The following is a 17,373-nucleotide window of genomic DNA, read 5'->3' as shown; positions in this document are numbered from 1 at the left end:
TTTATTTATATATATTAAAAGAGAAAAAAACACAATTGGAAGGATTCTTTCCTTTTGTTTTTTCTGGTGATGGAAAACATTATATTAACAATAGAAAGGATTTAATATATCTCTATAACCAAATATCAAAATGCATCCACGTTTACCAAACTTTCATTCAATATTGAAAATGAAAAGTATTAAATAAATAAAAAGTATATTAAAATATTTTAAGTAAATTCACTAACCTAAAATATAAAATACTAAAATACTAAAATTTGACTCAACTGAAAAATATAGCTGAAAATAATTCGGTTTTACCAAAAAATAAATAAAATAGAGTCAATCTTTTTTTTAAAATTTTTTTTATCAGATTTTGCTTCAAATTCCTAGAATCCGGGATTATCAAATCCCTAGATCCGGAGAATAAAAATAAAAATAAATAAAAAAATAAATAAAAAGAATTTGAAATCCCACCTCTTTGTCCTTATAAACGAATCTTCATACGAAAAAAGCATCGTATTCCTTTCACTTCATTCCCTTTCAATTCCGTTATTACTTCCTTTCTCTGTTATTTGTTATTAATTTAATTAGTTAATTAGTCATAATTGTCGATGAAAATAATAAATGTGTGAATCATTTATCTCATGTAATTATATATTATTATAGATTATAGATGAAGTCATATAAATACAGCTATTCTCTCAAGGATCAACCAACCAACCAATATATTTTCTCTATAGTTTTACAATAAATAAGACTGAGAATCATAGAGTTAATTACCAAAAAAAATAGATATTATGGATCCAAGAGAGCTTCAAATTGAAGCCAATTCGGATCCTAACTCTGATACTCACGTTTATCATCTTGCTTTGGATATTGGAGGTAATTAACTTTCACTTTTTCTTTCATTTTTTTTTTTAATGTAAAACTTAACATCTTTACTTTGTGAAATTTCTTGGTGTGTATTCATAAAGTTTTAATCTTGATTTGTGCTCTTGTTCTTCGTTTTTGTTATTATCTGTTAATGTGTTCTTGATTTGAATTGAAGATTACCCACTTTTGGTTGAGGTTGGTGGTTTTTCCTTTCACTCCAGCTTGTTTTTCAAATTTTGATACATGAATTAAGTTTCAGAATTAGGATGCTTTTAGGTGAACAACTTAGTTGAACACTTATTAAGAGTATGTTTGAATTTAATTATTTGAGTTTATTTAAGTATAAGTAGTTAAGCCCTTGTGACTTTCTTTGTTTGTGAGAGGTCGTAGAAACAACTTATGACATGTTTGAAAGTTGTTTTTCAGTTTATTTACATAAACACTTCAGAATAGCTTATAACTTATATGAAAACAATTTGAATTTATTTTATCTTTTATCATAAAAATGGTTTATACATAATATAATAAGTGCTTAATTGAGATGTTTATCCAAACAAACTCTAAATAAGACTAGTGCTTAATTCCTTACATGCAGTCAAATAGTTTTCATATAAGATTTAAGATGTTTTCATAATTTATACTGAAGTGCTTATTGACAAAAGCTTAAAACAACTTATGCCAGATGTTGTAAGCTATTTTTGTAAATTCTCACAATTCTCAAACAAACATTTATATCATAAGATAAGCCAAAACAAGGTGTAAACAAGCTCTTCCAAACACACTCTTGGAACTTTAACAATGGTATTAACTGCTACATGTAACTGACTCCACCTAATTGGATAAGGTTTGGTTGTTGTTATTGTTGGAAGGATCATGGTTATGTAGTTGAATTGCTAACTTTGGTTGATCAAAGTTTCTTGTTGGGAATTGGTTTGACATTGGAACTTCTTAACATCTACTCTTTTGATTAGAATAGCTTATAACCCTTCTTAACACTAATGGTTCTAGGATAATGTTATTGTTTTATGATTATGAGAAGCATATACTTCTTGGACTAGAACTATTGGAATTTTAATGAGTACAATTTTATTTGGGTTTCTTGGTGGTTAATATTTTTCTTGGAATTTTCAGCACAACATTCTCTATGTGCTGTATTTCTGAAGTTGAATTCTTGAATGTTATGTTGTTGGCCATATTTTTTAATATTGCCATAATTTTTCTTGTGCCGACTTGCATATTGATAATGTGGATGATGCTTGCTCTTGGTAACATATTTGCATTTGTTAGAAAAAATTAAATCATGAGTATTTGTTAAGAAACTTTCTTTGTGCAAGAAAGAATTCCTAGCTAGAATAATGGTGTAAAAATCCAGATTCAGATGAATAAAGATAAAGATTGTAAACAAAAGGATTATTTTTATTCATATAGGAAAGTGGAAAGAGAAGATACAGAATATTGACAATGAAGATGATAACCTTGCACTCAAGGCTACCCTAAAAGGAGCACTCTCCTTTCTCACTAGAGCACTCTCTAGTTTACAAGTTAATTACTCAAAGCTATCTAAGAAAAATTAAAAAAAAGAAACAACTCTTAACAACCACCTAACAAACGCATCAACTTACTAACTTTTACTAACTAACTCTAATTATCCTATATTCTATATCCTAACAATATTGCTTTTCTGTGCAACTATTTTTGTCAGAATTCAGCCCAATTTTGCTGAACTATGAAGGAGATTGATTTATTTCTACATCCTTCCTCAGAATAATGTTGTCTATCTGTTGTTGACAGGATCTCTTAACAAGCTAGTATACTTCACAAAAGACGACGATCATTCCGATGACGGTGAGGTGGGTATATCTCCTAGAAATACTTTGGAGAAATCAAAAGCCAGTAGGAACCATCCTGTTCTTAAAGGAAAGCTCAATTTTAAGAAGTTTGAAACAAGCAAGATAAATGATTGTATAGATTTTATCAAGACCATGAAACTTCATCTTGGAGGTGTGTACAAAATTTTGTTTCTTCATTATTGCAACTCTTGATACTTAGTTGATGGTGTTTGTCCTTGTTTAATTAAATGCATTTAACTACCATTGTACATTTCATGATGCCAAAATCATTTTTGAGTTCATTCAGAAATTATTATTACTGACATTCTTATTTCCTTCAATTAATCGTGACTGGTGATGAATTCAGATAGACAGCAGCAAGAAAGTCCTGGAAATCATCCAATATCTATTAAGGTAATGAAAATTTAAAAGTTTGAATTGTTATATTGTGAACAATTTGTTCCTATTGCCCCTATAGTTGTGCAGATATGTGTTTCAACTTTCAAGAAAATATAAGAGATTCTTTCTAAACTATCAACCAACACGAGTCGTCTGCGCACATATTTTCTTGGAATATTAGTTAAAATTGAAAGTGTATTAATAGATTCATAAGGTAAAATACATGCACATGCACATGTAGAAGCTTGGAAATTTCAAATGAAAAATGTTCCATTCAATAAAATATGATATATATTTAGTCTTGAGGCACTTGGATCTATGTTATATATACTTATTGAGAATGAAAACTATTGGTGAGAAGGCCACAGGTGGCGGTTCGTACAAATATGCAGACCTTTTCATGGAAAGGCTAGGGATAACTCTTGACAAGGAAGATGAAATGGATTGTCTTGTTGCAGGAGCAAATTTTCTTCTCGAGGTAGGGTCCTAATTTCCCATTTTTAAATATCAAATTAAAATTATTGTGATTCACATTCATTTTTCCTCCATTCATTCAATAAATATTCTTTGATAAACTACTAATCACAAGATAACTTCAACTATTATGCTAAGGCTCTCTTCTTGTTAATGAATTACACATTTCAGATAATTCATTAAAATGGTCACTTACATGATGTTTAAAGTTAAGGCTATCATGCCGTCAATATGAGCTAAACATTCGAGTTAGAAGACTTGAACAGTTTTTTATTATGCTGCTATATGATTCTTTTTGGCTACTAAAAACATACGTTTATATTACCTTTCAATGATTGCCTCTACTTTATAGTTTTTCTTTTTTCATGAACTTAGAAATCTTGGTGTATCAGTTGTGGACTGCTTTGTCACTCAAATTCAAATCTTAGCTCCTATTGCCTTAATTCCACAGAAATTTTATGTTTCATTATGTTTTCCCTCTTAAAAGTTAATTTATCTTTTTTATGGTTAATACGAGTATATGTAAAGCCCTAATCATCTTGTTTGGTGTTTATGAGTGTTGAGTTTCATTATCTTTATCATTATCACTGCATGTAAGGAAATAACACAAGATCTAATCTCTTTCGCGCTCTTCTTTCAATAGGTGGTCGACCGGGAAGCCTTCACCTACATGGCTGATCATAAGCAATTTGTGCACATTGATAAAAATGATTTGTATCCCTATCTTCTTGTTAATATTGGATCTGGTGTTGGCATGATCAAGGTTGTTCTCATACAAGATTACATAATTTCTATATTCTTACAATTTTGGAAATTTTAATCTTTTTTAAGCATTTCAAAAAAATATTTTAATGTTTTCATATAGGTTGAGGGAGACGGAGAGTTTGAGCGAGTTAGTGGAACGAGTATAGGTGGAGGCACTTTCTGGGGTTTAGGAAAGCTTTTAACTAAATGCAAAAGGTTATTTATTTATTCATTTTATAAACTAATTCATTGTTGATTCTATATAGACTCATAGGATTAATCACCATTAATGTACTTTGTGGTTCAGTTTTGATGAGTTGCTGGAATTAAGTTATCAGGGAAACAACAGAGCGATAGATATGCTCGTCGGAGATATTTATGGTGGAATGGATTATTCAAAGGTACCACTAGTGAATGTTTCTGTCATCCTTTCCTGTTTAATATGATAATACAATTACTCTTGTGTTACCAATTTTAAAAGTGTTTTCGAATACAGCTAATTTTTAAATGGAGAATAATATTATCTACGGGTTATTCGTTTGACTGAAATATATTTTCCTTTGATTGATAACAGATAGGTCTTTCATCAACCGCAATAGCCTCTAGTTTTGGAAAGACAGTTTCTGATAAAAAGGAGCGTGAAGATTACAAACCCGAAGATATTGCTCGATCTCTTCTAAGAATGATCTCAAATAATATTGGACAGGTTAGTTTTGTACTGTAGATTTGTAGTATTAAGATGAACGCAAATGCACACTACTCAATTAAGTAGGAAAATGTTTATTGTTTTGAGAGATGTTTGGCAAGAAACACAAGAATCTTATGTGAAAGCATGTAACACTTACAACTAATAATCACCCACTCTCCCATGTATGGTCAGCCATAATTTGATTGATTAAATCTCTTAATTTTATGCATTCTTCTCTTTCTTGTAAAAATCTTTATTAAGAAATAATAGGGCTCTATTAAGTAATGCCACCTCGTAAGCATATCCATTTGTATAATGTATCTAGTGAAGTAAAACTTTTTGGCATGCCTCCAAACCAGCAATTTAGTTTTATTTTTTGAAATTTGTATTTTCCCAGTATTCTTTCTCATTTGCATTTCGCAAAAAAAAAAAAAAAAACGATTGATTATTGGAACATTATAGCCACTAAATCAAGGGTAGAAGCCAAATGTTACTTTATAAAAAAAAAAAAAAAAAAATAATTGATTATTGGAACATTATAGCCACTAAATCAAGGGTAGAAGCCAAATGTTACTTTATATGTTATAGATATTTGTTTAACGGCCAAATTAGAATATTGGTGTTACAAGGGCTTGCACTGATTTCAATCTATAGCAACGGAATTAGAGATGATCGTGTCGTGTATATAAACTTTTACATATATACACATGGATAGATATTCCTCCACCGGCTCATATTATGTGTATCATTTGAAATGTGCAGACTTAGTAAAAGTAATATTTTAAGACTAATATATCCATATTCTTCATTTATTATTTGTCCACCATATACTTGCAAGTTGCAACTCAAAAATGGAATCCGGCTTATATTTGTTTCCTTTTGTTGTTTGCCTTCAGATCTCTTACTTAAATGCCCTTCGATTCGGGCTGAAGAGGATTTTCTTTGGTGGGTTTTTTATTCGGAGGCATCCTTTTACAATGGATACACTATCTGTCGCTGTTAATTTCTGGTACGTGACAAGGAAAATCCTCCATCTAACTTCCAATCCGATGCTTCATAACTAATATGGTTTACGTCAGTGTTGTCAATCACGAACCGCAAAACTTAGTGATTTGCTCAAATTCTGCTATGCAATAGTTCTTTATTACCGTTTTTAAACAACATTTTATACTAAATAGTGTATTGCGAAACAATAGCCGATTTGTTCAATTTTCGCTACACTATAACGTTGTTACAACCGCTATTTAACAACATTGATTTATGTCAAGGGACATGTACTAATCTCTACCGATAACAGCTCATATAAAATTTAGAATGTAAAGTTTTCATCGTTTTGCTTATCACAATAATGCATGGAAGGTTTGATACGACTTATAAGCCCCCTTGGCACTTGCATCTAAGTCCTGACATGATTTTAATCTGAAAAACAAAAACTATTGAATCTTCTGTTTGCTTTTATAGGTCTAAAGGTGAGGCGAAAGCAATGTTCTTGCGGCATGAAGGATTTCTTGGAGCTGTGGGTGCCTTCATGAGTTCTGATAAACATGGACTCAAGGAATTATTGATCAAACAAGTGGCACAACAAAGTCCTACCAAGTTATCTTTTTCTGTTGATAAAATACGTAGTCCATTGGATGGAGAGTTAAATGGAGATGAAAGTATAGAATGCAGTGTATATGCAGCTTAGTTGAAGCAATCAGTGGTTTCTTGCATTATTAGTAGTTGTAAACTTAGTTTGATTATGCAAAATAGTCATAGTGTCAACTTTAAATTAAAGGAAATAAAGAAAATCATGATGTCCATTTAAGTCCATGAATAGTATTGTTTATACTTTCACTCTGAGGCATCATTATTATATTGTACAACAGCTAATAATTTTAAAGAATACATAAACCCAAACCTTGTTGCTCATTTAGTGAGATCTCTTTTGTTATCTTAACTGTTTAGTTGGCAATTTTAACCTGAAATGTATCATAACTTGGACTATTTATGGGTATCAAAGCATGTAATAGAAAAACGTCAGCTTGCTTGTAATGATGAAAATAATACGATTGTATTAAGGTCATAACATCCCAAGTTTCAAGAAATACAAAAAGAATATAGAAAGCAAAAAGAAAAGATAACTCGGGCAATAAGAGAGTCTCTCCCGCCAACTATGCACCGCATTCACGTGTCATACCCCATCCACGAGCTGGTTAGCGATAATCTACAACTGTTGTACGGTACAACAGCCTGGTTGTAGAGGATCCAAGTTTGATTCTCTTCTCTCCTAATTCGACAAGACAAGGTGCATAACTTTCTTTGTGTTCCTATAAATTTCATTCTAAAACATTAACTAATCCACTGAGTATTAATTAACAAATAACAATATTGAGTCACCTCCTTCTCGGTAACAGCTTTCATTTCTTGAATATTTTGAGAAATCTAAAGTCTGAACAATCCAAAACTGCAGTGTCATGCCTTGATGTGATATATTGGATGCATCAACAACAGTTAGTCAAACTGGAATGCAATGCAATGAGCCAAAAATTAGTGACATCAACCGATAGAATATTAGAAAATATGTTATAATATCTTTTATATTATATTAGAGTATTTTAAATTATTTCTTATGATTAATTTATAATTATAGAGATATCTTAGAATATCTTTCATTATTATTATGATTTATTTCTTATTTAAGATTGAATCTATGTTTCTCTATAAATAGAAATTAGTACTGAGTCTTTTGTAAAAAAGTAAGCATTAAGCTATTATCAATAATATTCAAACCCTTATTATTTTCTCTCCTCCTTTTCTCTAAAATCTCACACTTTCAGAGTCTATTTCGATCCTCCTTGAACGATTCCGCCTCTATTCCGCTGTCGAGTTCCCAACAATTAGGGAACATGGTATCAGAGTCTATTTCGATCCTCCTTGAACGATCCCGCCTCTATTTCGCTGTCGAGTTCCCAACAATTAGGGAACATGGTATCAGAGTCTATTTCGATCCTCCTTGAACGATCCCGCCTCTATTTCGCTGTCGAGTTCCCAACAATTAGGGAATATAATTATAGTTTCTCTTTTCTAACATTCCAATATTCGGTGAGATTTTTCGGTAAACTGTGTCTCAATTCTGGTTTACCCCTTCTTCGTAGCTTTTCGTTTATTTTCAGCAGATCAATCGCGACACTGTTCATCGCGCTCGCGTAGTACTGTTCACTGCGGAAAAAAAAAAAGGTTTAAGTTTCTCCATCGGATCCCTCATCCATTCCGATCACCGACGGGTTTATCCTTAGTCTATTTAAACACATAAGCTTTATGCTCGAAACCCTAAAACCCTAATATTTAGCCAAGCCTGTGTATTTTCTAGGGGTTTGTTTCACTCACAGTTCCTAATATATTATTATTGTGGAATTTGTGAAAAGGTATATTCATATATCGCTGAAACAGTGCCTAACAATTGAAGATCATTAGGTTTTGATGGGTACGGAGAGGAAGAGGAAGATGAGTTTATTCGACGTCGTGGACAACTCTGCAGCTAAGATGGTGAGAACTAATGGCGTTTGAATCGGTAACAGCCTTATAAACCGATGGAACGGTAAAGCTTACTCTCAAAGATACTATAAAATTTTGGAGAAGAGGAAAACCCTACCTGTTTGGCACCAGAAAGAGGATTTCTTGCAGGTTTTGAGGGATGACCAGACTTTGATTCTCGTTGGTGAGACTGGTAGTGGAAAAACCACACAGATCCCTCAGATTGTTTTGGAAGCTGTTGAATTAGAGACAGCTGATAAACGCAAGAAGATGATGATTTCATGCACTCAGCCTCGTAGAGTGGCTGCAATGTCTGTTTCTCGCCGTGTGGCCGAAGAGATGGATGTGAGTATTGGTGAAGAGGTTGGTTACAGCATCAGATTTGAAGATTGTAATAGTGCAAGGCATGTTTTGAAGTATCTATCATATGGTATGTTTTTTAGAGAAGCAATGACGGATCCACTTTTGGAACGATACAAAGTAATTATTCTTGATGAGGCACATGAAAGGACTTTGGCTACTGATGTGCTATTTGGCCTTCTAAAGGAAGTTCTTAAAAACAGACCTGACTTGAAGTTGGTTGTTATGAGTGCAACACTTGAAGCTGAAAAGTTTCAGGGCTATTTTTTTGGAGCCCCACTTATGAAAGTTCCTAGAAGGCTACATCCTGTGGAAATCTTTTATACTTAGGAACCAGAAAGGGATTACTTGGAGGCTGCTATTAGGACAGTGGTGCAGATTCACATGTGTGAACCTCCTGGAGACATACTTGTTTTTCTCACTGGAGAGGAAGAGAAAGAAGATGCATGCCGCAAAATATCTAAAGAAGTTGCAAATTTGGGGGATCAAGTGGGCCTTGTCCCTGTGAAAGCAGTACCATTGTATTCTACTCTTTCCCCAGCTATGCAGCAGAAGATTTTTGAGCCAGCTCCACCTCCAGTAAAAGAGGGAGGCCCCGCTGGAAGGAAGATTGTGAATGATTTGTTTGAGGATAGCCTTAGAGCTGCAGGAATTCAAGGAGTAGAAGCCGTCACAAAGTTGTATGTTTCCAACTTGGACCGTGGAGTAACCAATGAAAATATAAGGGAACTTTCCTCTGAGCTTGGAGAATATGGCACCATTACTAGTGCTGTTTAGATGAGAGATGCAGATGGTAGGTCGAAGGGTTTTGGTTTTGTCAATTTCGAAAACCCAGACAATGCTGCTAATGTTGTGGAGGCATTGAATGGGTGTCCTGATTATGATTCTGGGAATAGTGGTCCCACAGATTGTGGTGTCCTTGAGAAGTGGACTGTGGGATTAGATTTTTTGTGGAGGAAACTCTCCAGCCTTTGTCATGGCAGCTGTTGCAGCCCTTATGAGTGGGCTCTTAGCTGACAGGTTTGGAAGATTTGCAATTCAATTGATGGGATTCTTCTTGGTGCACGATTATTCTCTCTTCGATGGTTCCAGATCTGCCCTTACTCTCCAATTTTGATCAACGAAAAAATGTGTCATTGCTCAAACAGCCGTTATCTCTATTGTTTTGGACGCATTTTCTTATTCCGTTGATTGATCATAGCTTCGTTTCATTAGAGTCGCGCTGCTTCTTCTTCGGTTTTTTAGAAGAACGGAGTTTGCTTTGTTCAATTGTCTGCCATGAATTTCTCTCAGGCTGATGATCAATCAGACTATCTGGCTAGGCTATATTTATAGCAATTCTCTCCGACTTCACATGCATCCCTGAGTTGCCTCTCCATCTTTTTAATTATTTTGTGGAGCAAAACATTGTTTTCTTGTAACAAGTAAAGCTTAGTAAGCTTTAGCTTGAGGGGGAGTGTTAGAATATTAGAAAATATCTTATAATATCTTTTATATTATATTAGAGTATTTTAAATTATTTCTTATGATCAATTTATAATTATAGAGATATCTTAGAATATCTTTCATTATTATTATGATTTATTCCTTATTTAGGATTGAGTCTATGTTTCTCTATAAATAGAAATTAGTATTGAGTCTTTTGTAAAAAAGTAAGCATTAAGCTATTATCAATAATATTCAAACCCTTATTATTTTCTCTCCTCCTTTTCTCTAAAATCTCACACTTTCAACATCAACGTTACGTTATAAGATGCATACACTGGAATCCTTTAAAGTGAACTGAACTACTATGGAGTAATCTAGACAGATTGCTTAAATTAAAATCATTAGAAATACACATAGAAAAATCATTTAGCAGTCAACAGTCTCTTCTATGACTCTGCTTCGCATTTTTTCTGCGTAAAATCCATCTCTCTTTAATGTTATTCGTGTTAGCAGCCATGTCCAAATTTTTACCATGCTTTCCTTGAATCTCTTCCTTGGACTTTTCATCCTCATACCCTCCCCTGATTCTGGCAGTTTCTGCTAGTAGATCATTTATAAGCATTTCGGTGGTCCGGGTTGTGATTCCCCTCAAATACCATGATATTGGAGGTGGAGGAACAATGGCTGGCTGAAGTATTTGTTGTAGGGGAACTTTAGGACCAATTCTTCCTTTGCCTCTTGTACATTTGTTATAATCTTCCTTTGTCTTGGGTTTAAAGGGATAGCAGGTTGCTTCATCGACAAATAAAGGCTCTACTCTCCAGCAGCCCTCAAATTTTTTCATGAATCCTGTCTTGGTTTGCTTGAACTTCATCTGACACAAAATTAGGTTGCAGTATGTAAAATTTACATCCTTTTTTTGTTGGACGAAAAATAAAACTATGAGAGTCTATTGACATATTAATTAGTTCATCAAGACACACCCAAGTAATCTTCAATATATGTGTATGATTAGGAGCGATAATGTGATTTATGTCATTTAATATTTTATTAGTTAGTTCAACCGCTAATTTTACTAACCACTTCAAATTCAATCAGTTAGCTTATCTGCTATCAGCTATCATCTAGTTTATCCTTTATAAGTTTGTCCTCTATCAACTAACTTATCTGTCATTCGTTACTTGTCACCAAACAAAACCTTGATAACTTAGAGGTAGATATAAGGAACGATTCAAATCCACCTCTAAAATATCTAACAACTACTTACTAGCATTCGCCTTTAAAAATTGTGTGAGTAATCAATTGAAATTCTACACATATGCTCTAATTTTAGACATTGGTATTTGTCATTAACATAAATCACTTGCATAAAAGATTTTCAGTCAAGAGAGTCTAAGATAGGTGACATTTTGTGTGCCTCAAATAATTATGTGCAACAAATATGGAATCCATTTATTATCTGAAAAACGGATAGATACTTACAGAGTAGTCGTTTCTGTTTTGATCTACCAAGACATTAATTGAAATAGTCCCTGACCACCATAGAAATTTCCAAATAGCTGCTTGCTCAAGATCAACCACTTGCCTATCACCCTCATCTACCAAAACTTTTCTTGATATCACTTCCTGGCCAAGAAACACATTGCCATGTTGAATTGCAGAACATTTGGAGAGTGCTAAAATTATATAACTGATAAATTATACAAGCTAGAAGAAAAAACATTCTAGAATTTTCATTGTTTTTCAAATTATTTCTTTTTGGAAGGTTATAAGTTGTATCCATTATAACACAATACATTGAGCAAAACTATAGATCAGAAGAAAGGAAAAATCCTTTCTACTTTATTACTATAGCCTTAAACTGTTTATATAGGAAATGAAATTACAATAGTAATAATGACAGAATCATAAAATTAAAATAAACGGAATAATGTAAAATAAAAGATAATCAAATTTGATTTTCCTTCATTCTTCAACCCCCCTCAGATTGGTGCATATATATTTGTCATTCCAAACTAGGCTATAAGTCGCTCAAAATTGGGTTTTGCAAAACTTTTTGTCAAGATATCTACAATTTGCTGGTTAGAAGTCATAAATGGCAAGCATATAATTTCAGCATCAATTTTCTCTTTTATCAAGTGGCGGTCAATCTCAATGTGTTGGGTTTTATCATGTTGCACAGGGTTGTGAGCTATACTTATTGTTGCTTTGCTATCAGAACAATTTCAAAGAAGAGTCAACTTTCACTTTCAGTTTTTGCAAGAGTTTATGAATCCCCAAAAGTTCACAAATTCCCTGAGCCATTGTTTTGAATTCGGCTTCTACACTGCTTCGAGCAACAATACCTTGTTTCTTACTTCTCCAAGTGACTAGATTTCCCTAAATGTAGTCACAACTTCCAGTAACTGATCTTGCCCAATCAACATCTGTAAATATAGAGACTTTTTTATCATTGGTTTTCTTGAAGTACAGACTTTTTCCAGTATTGGATTTAAAGTACCTTATGATTCGATAAACTGTCACTAAGTGTTCTTCATATGGAGAATGCATGAATTGGCTTACAACACTATTAGAGAAAACGATGTCAGGTCTCGTGTGGGCTAGATAAATAAGTTGTCCAACCAACTTCTGGTATGTTCCAATATCAACGGGAACACTGCCTTTTTTCCAAAGTTCTGCATTTAATTTCGTAGGAGTATCTACTGGATTGCACCCACTCATCATGGTTTCCTCCAAGAGATTTAGGATGTATTTTCTTTGAGAAACAACAATTCCCTTCTTTGAGATAGCAACCTCCATACCAAGAAAATGTTTAAATGTACCTAAATCTTTGATCTAAATTTTTTTGCCAAATTTTTCTTCAATCTTTCCATCTCAACAATGTCATCTCCTGTGAGAATAATATCATATATATATACAATTAGAATTGCAATCTTACCAACATTAGAGAACTTTGGAGATTGTTTGAAACCATAAAGGGATTTTTGCAGTTTGCACACTTTTGAACCAAACTTATCAACAAAGCCAGGAGGGCTATCCATGTATACTTCCTCCTCCAAATCACCATTCAGAAAAGCATTTTTAACATCAAGTTGGTTAAGAGACCAATCTAAATTTACCGCCAAGGACAAGAGAACTCTAATAGTGTTTAATTTGGCAACAGGAGCAAAAGTCTGAGAGTAATCAATGCCATATGTATGAATAAACCCTTTAGCAACCAAGTGTTCCTTGTATATTTCAATTGTGTTATATTTCACAGTAAATAATCATTTACAGCCACGGTATTCTTTCATGTAGGTAAAGTCATGACTTTCCAAGTTTTATTCTTCTCAAGAGCTCTCATCTCCTCAAGAACAACTTTTTTCCATTTTGGAATTTCTAGAGCCTCTTGTTCATTTTTTGAAATTTCTACGACAGACAGCTAAGAGGTAAACACAACAAAGGAAGAAGACAATTTTGAGTATGCAATAGAAAGATCTATATCAAGCTACTCAGCATGACTCTTAAGAACAGAAGAAGACTTACCTGTATTAGGAAGATGTGTTGAATTATCTATTGGTTCAGAATCTTGGAAGAGTCGGAGAATGGGTCCTTCAATTCTCTCTTTATGGTTTCTTCTTTCAAAGACATTTCCCTTCCAAGTAAGGTCACTAGTAGTAAACCTGTTGTCTGTCTCTTTATCTGAGTCCTTATGTTGTGGCATTTCAGGTGGTCCTTCATTATTATCGAGATCAAGAATTTGTTTATTTTGATTTCGATTTTCTTTAAGTTTTAGAATTTTGTGACAACACTATATCACCTAAAGTAATGATATTTTCAAAAGACGAATCTTCCTTAAAACTCTTCGCTTAAGATGAATGTCATTAAAAAAAAGGTTGATTTTCAACAATAGTAATATCCGTGGTTACAAAACTCTTTTTTATTTGGTTCAAAAGACTTACACCCCTTATGAGTTGGAGAGTAACCAGTAAAAACACATTTTATTGTTCGTGGCTCGAGTTTGCCAAGTTGTTTATCATAAACAATAGCAGTGCAACCAAAATCTTTTTGGCCAATTAGCAGAGACACAAGTCAAAGGAAAGAAATTTCGAAAAACATCAAAAAAGGTTTTAAAATCTATAACTTTAAATGGCATACGGTTAATTAAATATGATGCACTTAAAACGGTTTCACCCCACAAATATTTTAGAACTTTATTTGCAAAGTGTAAAGCTCTAGCAACCTCAAGAAGATGCATATTCTTACTCTCTGCAACTCCATTTTGTCAAGGGTGAATTATCAAAAGAACTTTGATGAACAACCCCATTTTCAAGAAAAAAATCTGACAAAAGCATATTAAAATATTCTTTACCATTGTCACTTGTTATTAAAGTGCAACGAGAATGAAATAAGTTAGCTTGATAATTTATGTCATATGTTAATTTAGTAATGGATAACAAATTACATGATAAATTAGGAACAGTTAAGACGGCTTTTAACGTTAACAAAAGTGACAAAATAACAAAAAAATTCCCTGCAATGACTGAAAGAGAGTCATCTGTAATTTTAATTTTGTGGTTACATGCACAAGGACTATAAGAAGAAAACAAACTTGACTCCCCAGTCATATGATTAGTGGTAGCAAAATCGATAATCCAAGTATGACTGGGATTAACACTAAATAGAGCAGTATTTGGAAAATTACCTCTTTGAACTATAGAGCAAAAAGGAGTTTGAGACTCAAGGAGTTTGTACAGTTGGTGCTTCTCTTGTTCAGAGGTTACATGCACAAGGACTATAAGAAGAAAACAAACTTGACTCCCCAGTCATATGATTAGTGGTAGCAAAATCGATAATCCAAGTATGACTGGGATTAACACTAAATAGAGCAGTATTTGGAAAATTACCTCTTTGAACTATAGAGCAAAAAGGAGTTTGAGACTCAAGGAGTTTGTACAGTTGGTGCTTCTCTTGTTCAGAGGTACCAGCTTGCAGGGAACGACCTTCGTTTTCTTTCCTTTTCTTCCAATTTGGAGGTTTTCTATGGAGCTTCAAACATGTATCACGTATGTGTGATGGACGCTTGCAATGTTCGTACCATGGTTTTTTTCCATATCTCTTCTCTTCTTCATTCTTAGTGACCAAGGCAGAGCTTTCGACCTCAACAACAGAAGGTGACTTACCCATCATAACATCTTGTCTTGCCTCTTCTCTTTTAACTTCTGAGAACGTTTCCAAAAGTGATGGCAATGGAATCTTCCCCATTATTCTGCCTCGGACTTCATCAAGACGTTTATTAAGTCCAACCAAGAACATGAATACTTGATCGTTCTCCTATCTCTTGAGAAACATAATACTATCCTCACATCACTTCCAATGTTCATCATAGCAGAGATTCAATTCTTGTCATAGTGTCATCAACTCATTATAATGGGTTAGTGACATCTTGTCTTCTTGCTTGGCATACCATAATCGTGATTTGAGATTAAAAAAATTGGAAAAAATTATGAATATCAGAATGTTTCTTTGACAGCCTCCCAAACTTCCTTCGCAATATGCAAGAACATAAAAAGTTTTCCAATCACTGAATCCATAATACTAATCAGCCAAACAATAATAACAGAGTTCTTAGACTTCCAAAACCTATAATTCAGATTTGTTGTGGTAGACATTTGCATCTCTCCTGTGTGGAAACATAATTTCCCTTACCGTCTAGTATCAATCTTGCGGTTTGGGACCATTCAACATAATTTTTTCTATTGAGTTTTTGGACTTCGACATTGAAGGCATTAGAAGTTCCCTCATGGCCAAAGAAATTGAAAAAACCATCGCCCCTGCCCCCACCGTTGCTACCCTTAAGGCCCGCCTTCCATGGAGTATTGTGTGCCATTAGATAGACAAAAAGGGTCGGGTTGTAAAACGGATGATGGTACATAAAATTAAAAACAAAATGTTGCTGTCCTTTAAGTTTAGAGCCCCGAAACCCACTAAGTTGTGGAAAACTTTACAGAACCCTAACCAAAAGCTCTAGATACCATGAAGAAAGTAAAAAAGCAAAATACTTTCATATTTTATTACTACAGTTCATATAGAAAAAGGAATTGCAAAAGTAATAATGAGTAATAACGACAGAATCATAAAATAAAAATAAACTGAATAATATAAAATAAAAGAGAATCAAATCTGATTTTCCTTTATTCTTCAACATAGATGAATGAAGTCACCTACTTTGATATTTTTGAAAACTCTTCTGTTGTCAGGATCTGTCACTATATTATATACTGCATCAGGGGGTAGCCCAACATCAACTTCTGCATTGAGGTTGCACAGAGAGCCTTTGGGAACAGTCACCTGCCAAAAACAACATTTACTGAGACATAAACAGACACAACTATTCCAGAAATTATTTCAATTCTTTGTTCACAAAGTGTGACACGCTGGATCTTTACATCCACTAAGATCCATCTTTCCAAAATGTGGTATTCATTACTTTTTTTTTCTAACCTCAAGTCTGCTGTGCCATTTTCCTGAGGTATTGTCAGTTTTTGGTTTTATGTAAGTTGTTATGGTTTTGTAGACGCCCCAGTGGGTTGAAGAGAATTAGTGTTTATAAACTACTCTTAGCCTTGATTCTCGAGCAATGTAAAACTTTTTGGTGTACCAGAATAGTAGCCTTCAGTCGAGACTAAAGGGCTGAACAATCTTTCATCTCTCATGTGTGGCGTAGGCCCTCCTTCAAGCACCAATGTTCCGACATAAAATCCACTTTTTTAGGTTTTGTCTGCTTTGGGTCTTTTGTGAGCCCTCACAATTTTTTCCTTGGTTAAAAGGCGCCTCAGTGGGTTGAGGAGAATCGGTGTTTATAAACTACCCCTAACCTCAACTCCCAAGTAATATTGGTGTACTGAACAATTACCTCGTTTGGTGGAAAAATTTCTCTGCCACACAATATTGCAACTCTCCACACAAACAAAGCAATAATTGTGAAATCACATAAATGTTAAGTTGAAAGTATTCTAAATTCTTAATAGAATTGAAGAAACCTTGCTAGATACTTCATTTATAAATTTTAAAAATATCTCAACAAGTTTAAATCAGCAG

At 33.6% G+C, this 17,373-nt stretch overlaps 3 protein-coding genes and 1 pseudogene across 3 annotated transcripts in view; 2 read left to right on the top strand and 2 right to left on the bottom strand.

Annotated features, from left to right (window-relative positions):
* The first annotated feature begins 503 nt into the window (after window positions 1-503).
* Window positions 504-6,900, top strand: LOC101488570 (pantothenate kinase 1). The gene is made up of 10 exons (XM_004509698.4): window positions 504-864; window positions 2,647-2,856; window positions 3,052-3,098; window positions 3,445-3,561; window positions 4,201-4,320; window positions 4,423-4,517; window positions 4,609-4,702; window positions 4,876-5,007; window positions 5,886-5,998; window positions 6,451-6,900. The coding sequence occupies exons 1-10, from the start codon at window positions 780-782 to the stop codon at window positions 6,674-6,676; spliced, it is 1,239 nt and encodes a 412-aa protein (XP_004509755.1). The 5' UTR covers window positions 504-779; the 3' UTR covers window positions 6,677-6,900.
* Window positions 6,901-7,955: 1,055 nt separating this feature from the next.
* Window positions 7,956-10,008, top strand: LOC101488914 (probable pre-mRNA-splicing factor ATP-dependent RNA helicase DEAH2; annotated as a pseudogene).
* Window positions 10,009-10,539: 531 nt separating this feature from the next.
* LOC101489238 (uncharacterized) overlaps window positions 10,540-17,373 on the bottom strand; it is an 8,580-nt gene continuing 1,746 nt past the window's right edge. The window contains exons 4-6 of the mRNA XM_004509699.4: window positions 16,501-16,623; window positions 11,776-11,919; window positions 10,540-11,167 (exon numbers count right to left, since the gene is read on the bottom strand). Of these exons, the coding sequence (XP_004509756.1) occupies window positions 10,727-11,167; window positions 11,776-11,919; window positions 16,501-16,623 (708 nt within the window). The 3' untranslated portion in view covers window positions 10,540-10,726. The remainder of the gene's footprint in view (window positions 11,168-11,775; window positions 11,920-16,500; window positions 16,624-17,373) is intronic.
* LOC140921019 (uncharacterized) lies at window positions 11,926-16,494 on the bottom strand. Its single transcript, XM_073370705.1, has 3 exons — window positions 15,180-16,494; window positions 13,819-14,007; window positions 11,926-13,714 (listed from the first exon to the last, which is right to left on the bottom strand). The coding sequence occupies exons 1-3, from the start codon at window positions 15,586-15,588 to the stop codon at window positions 13,686-13,688; spliced, it is 627 nt and encodes a 208-aa protein (XP_073226806.1). The 5' UTR covers window positions 15,589-16,494; the 3' UTR covers window positions 11,926-13,685.

Source organism: Cicer arietinum, chromosome 7 (assembly GCF_000331145.2).
Source record: "Cicer arietinum cultivar CDC Frontier isolate Library 1 chromosome 7, Cicar.CDCFrontier_v2.0, whole genome shotgun sequence".
Classification (NCBI taxonomy): Eukaryota; Viridiplantae; Streptophyta; class Magnoliopsida; order Fabales; family Fabaceae; genus Cicer; species Cicer arietinum.
This window is presented reverse-complemented; position numbering and strand designations above follow the sequence as displayed.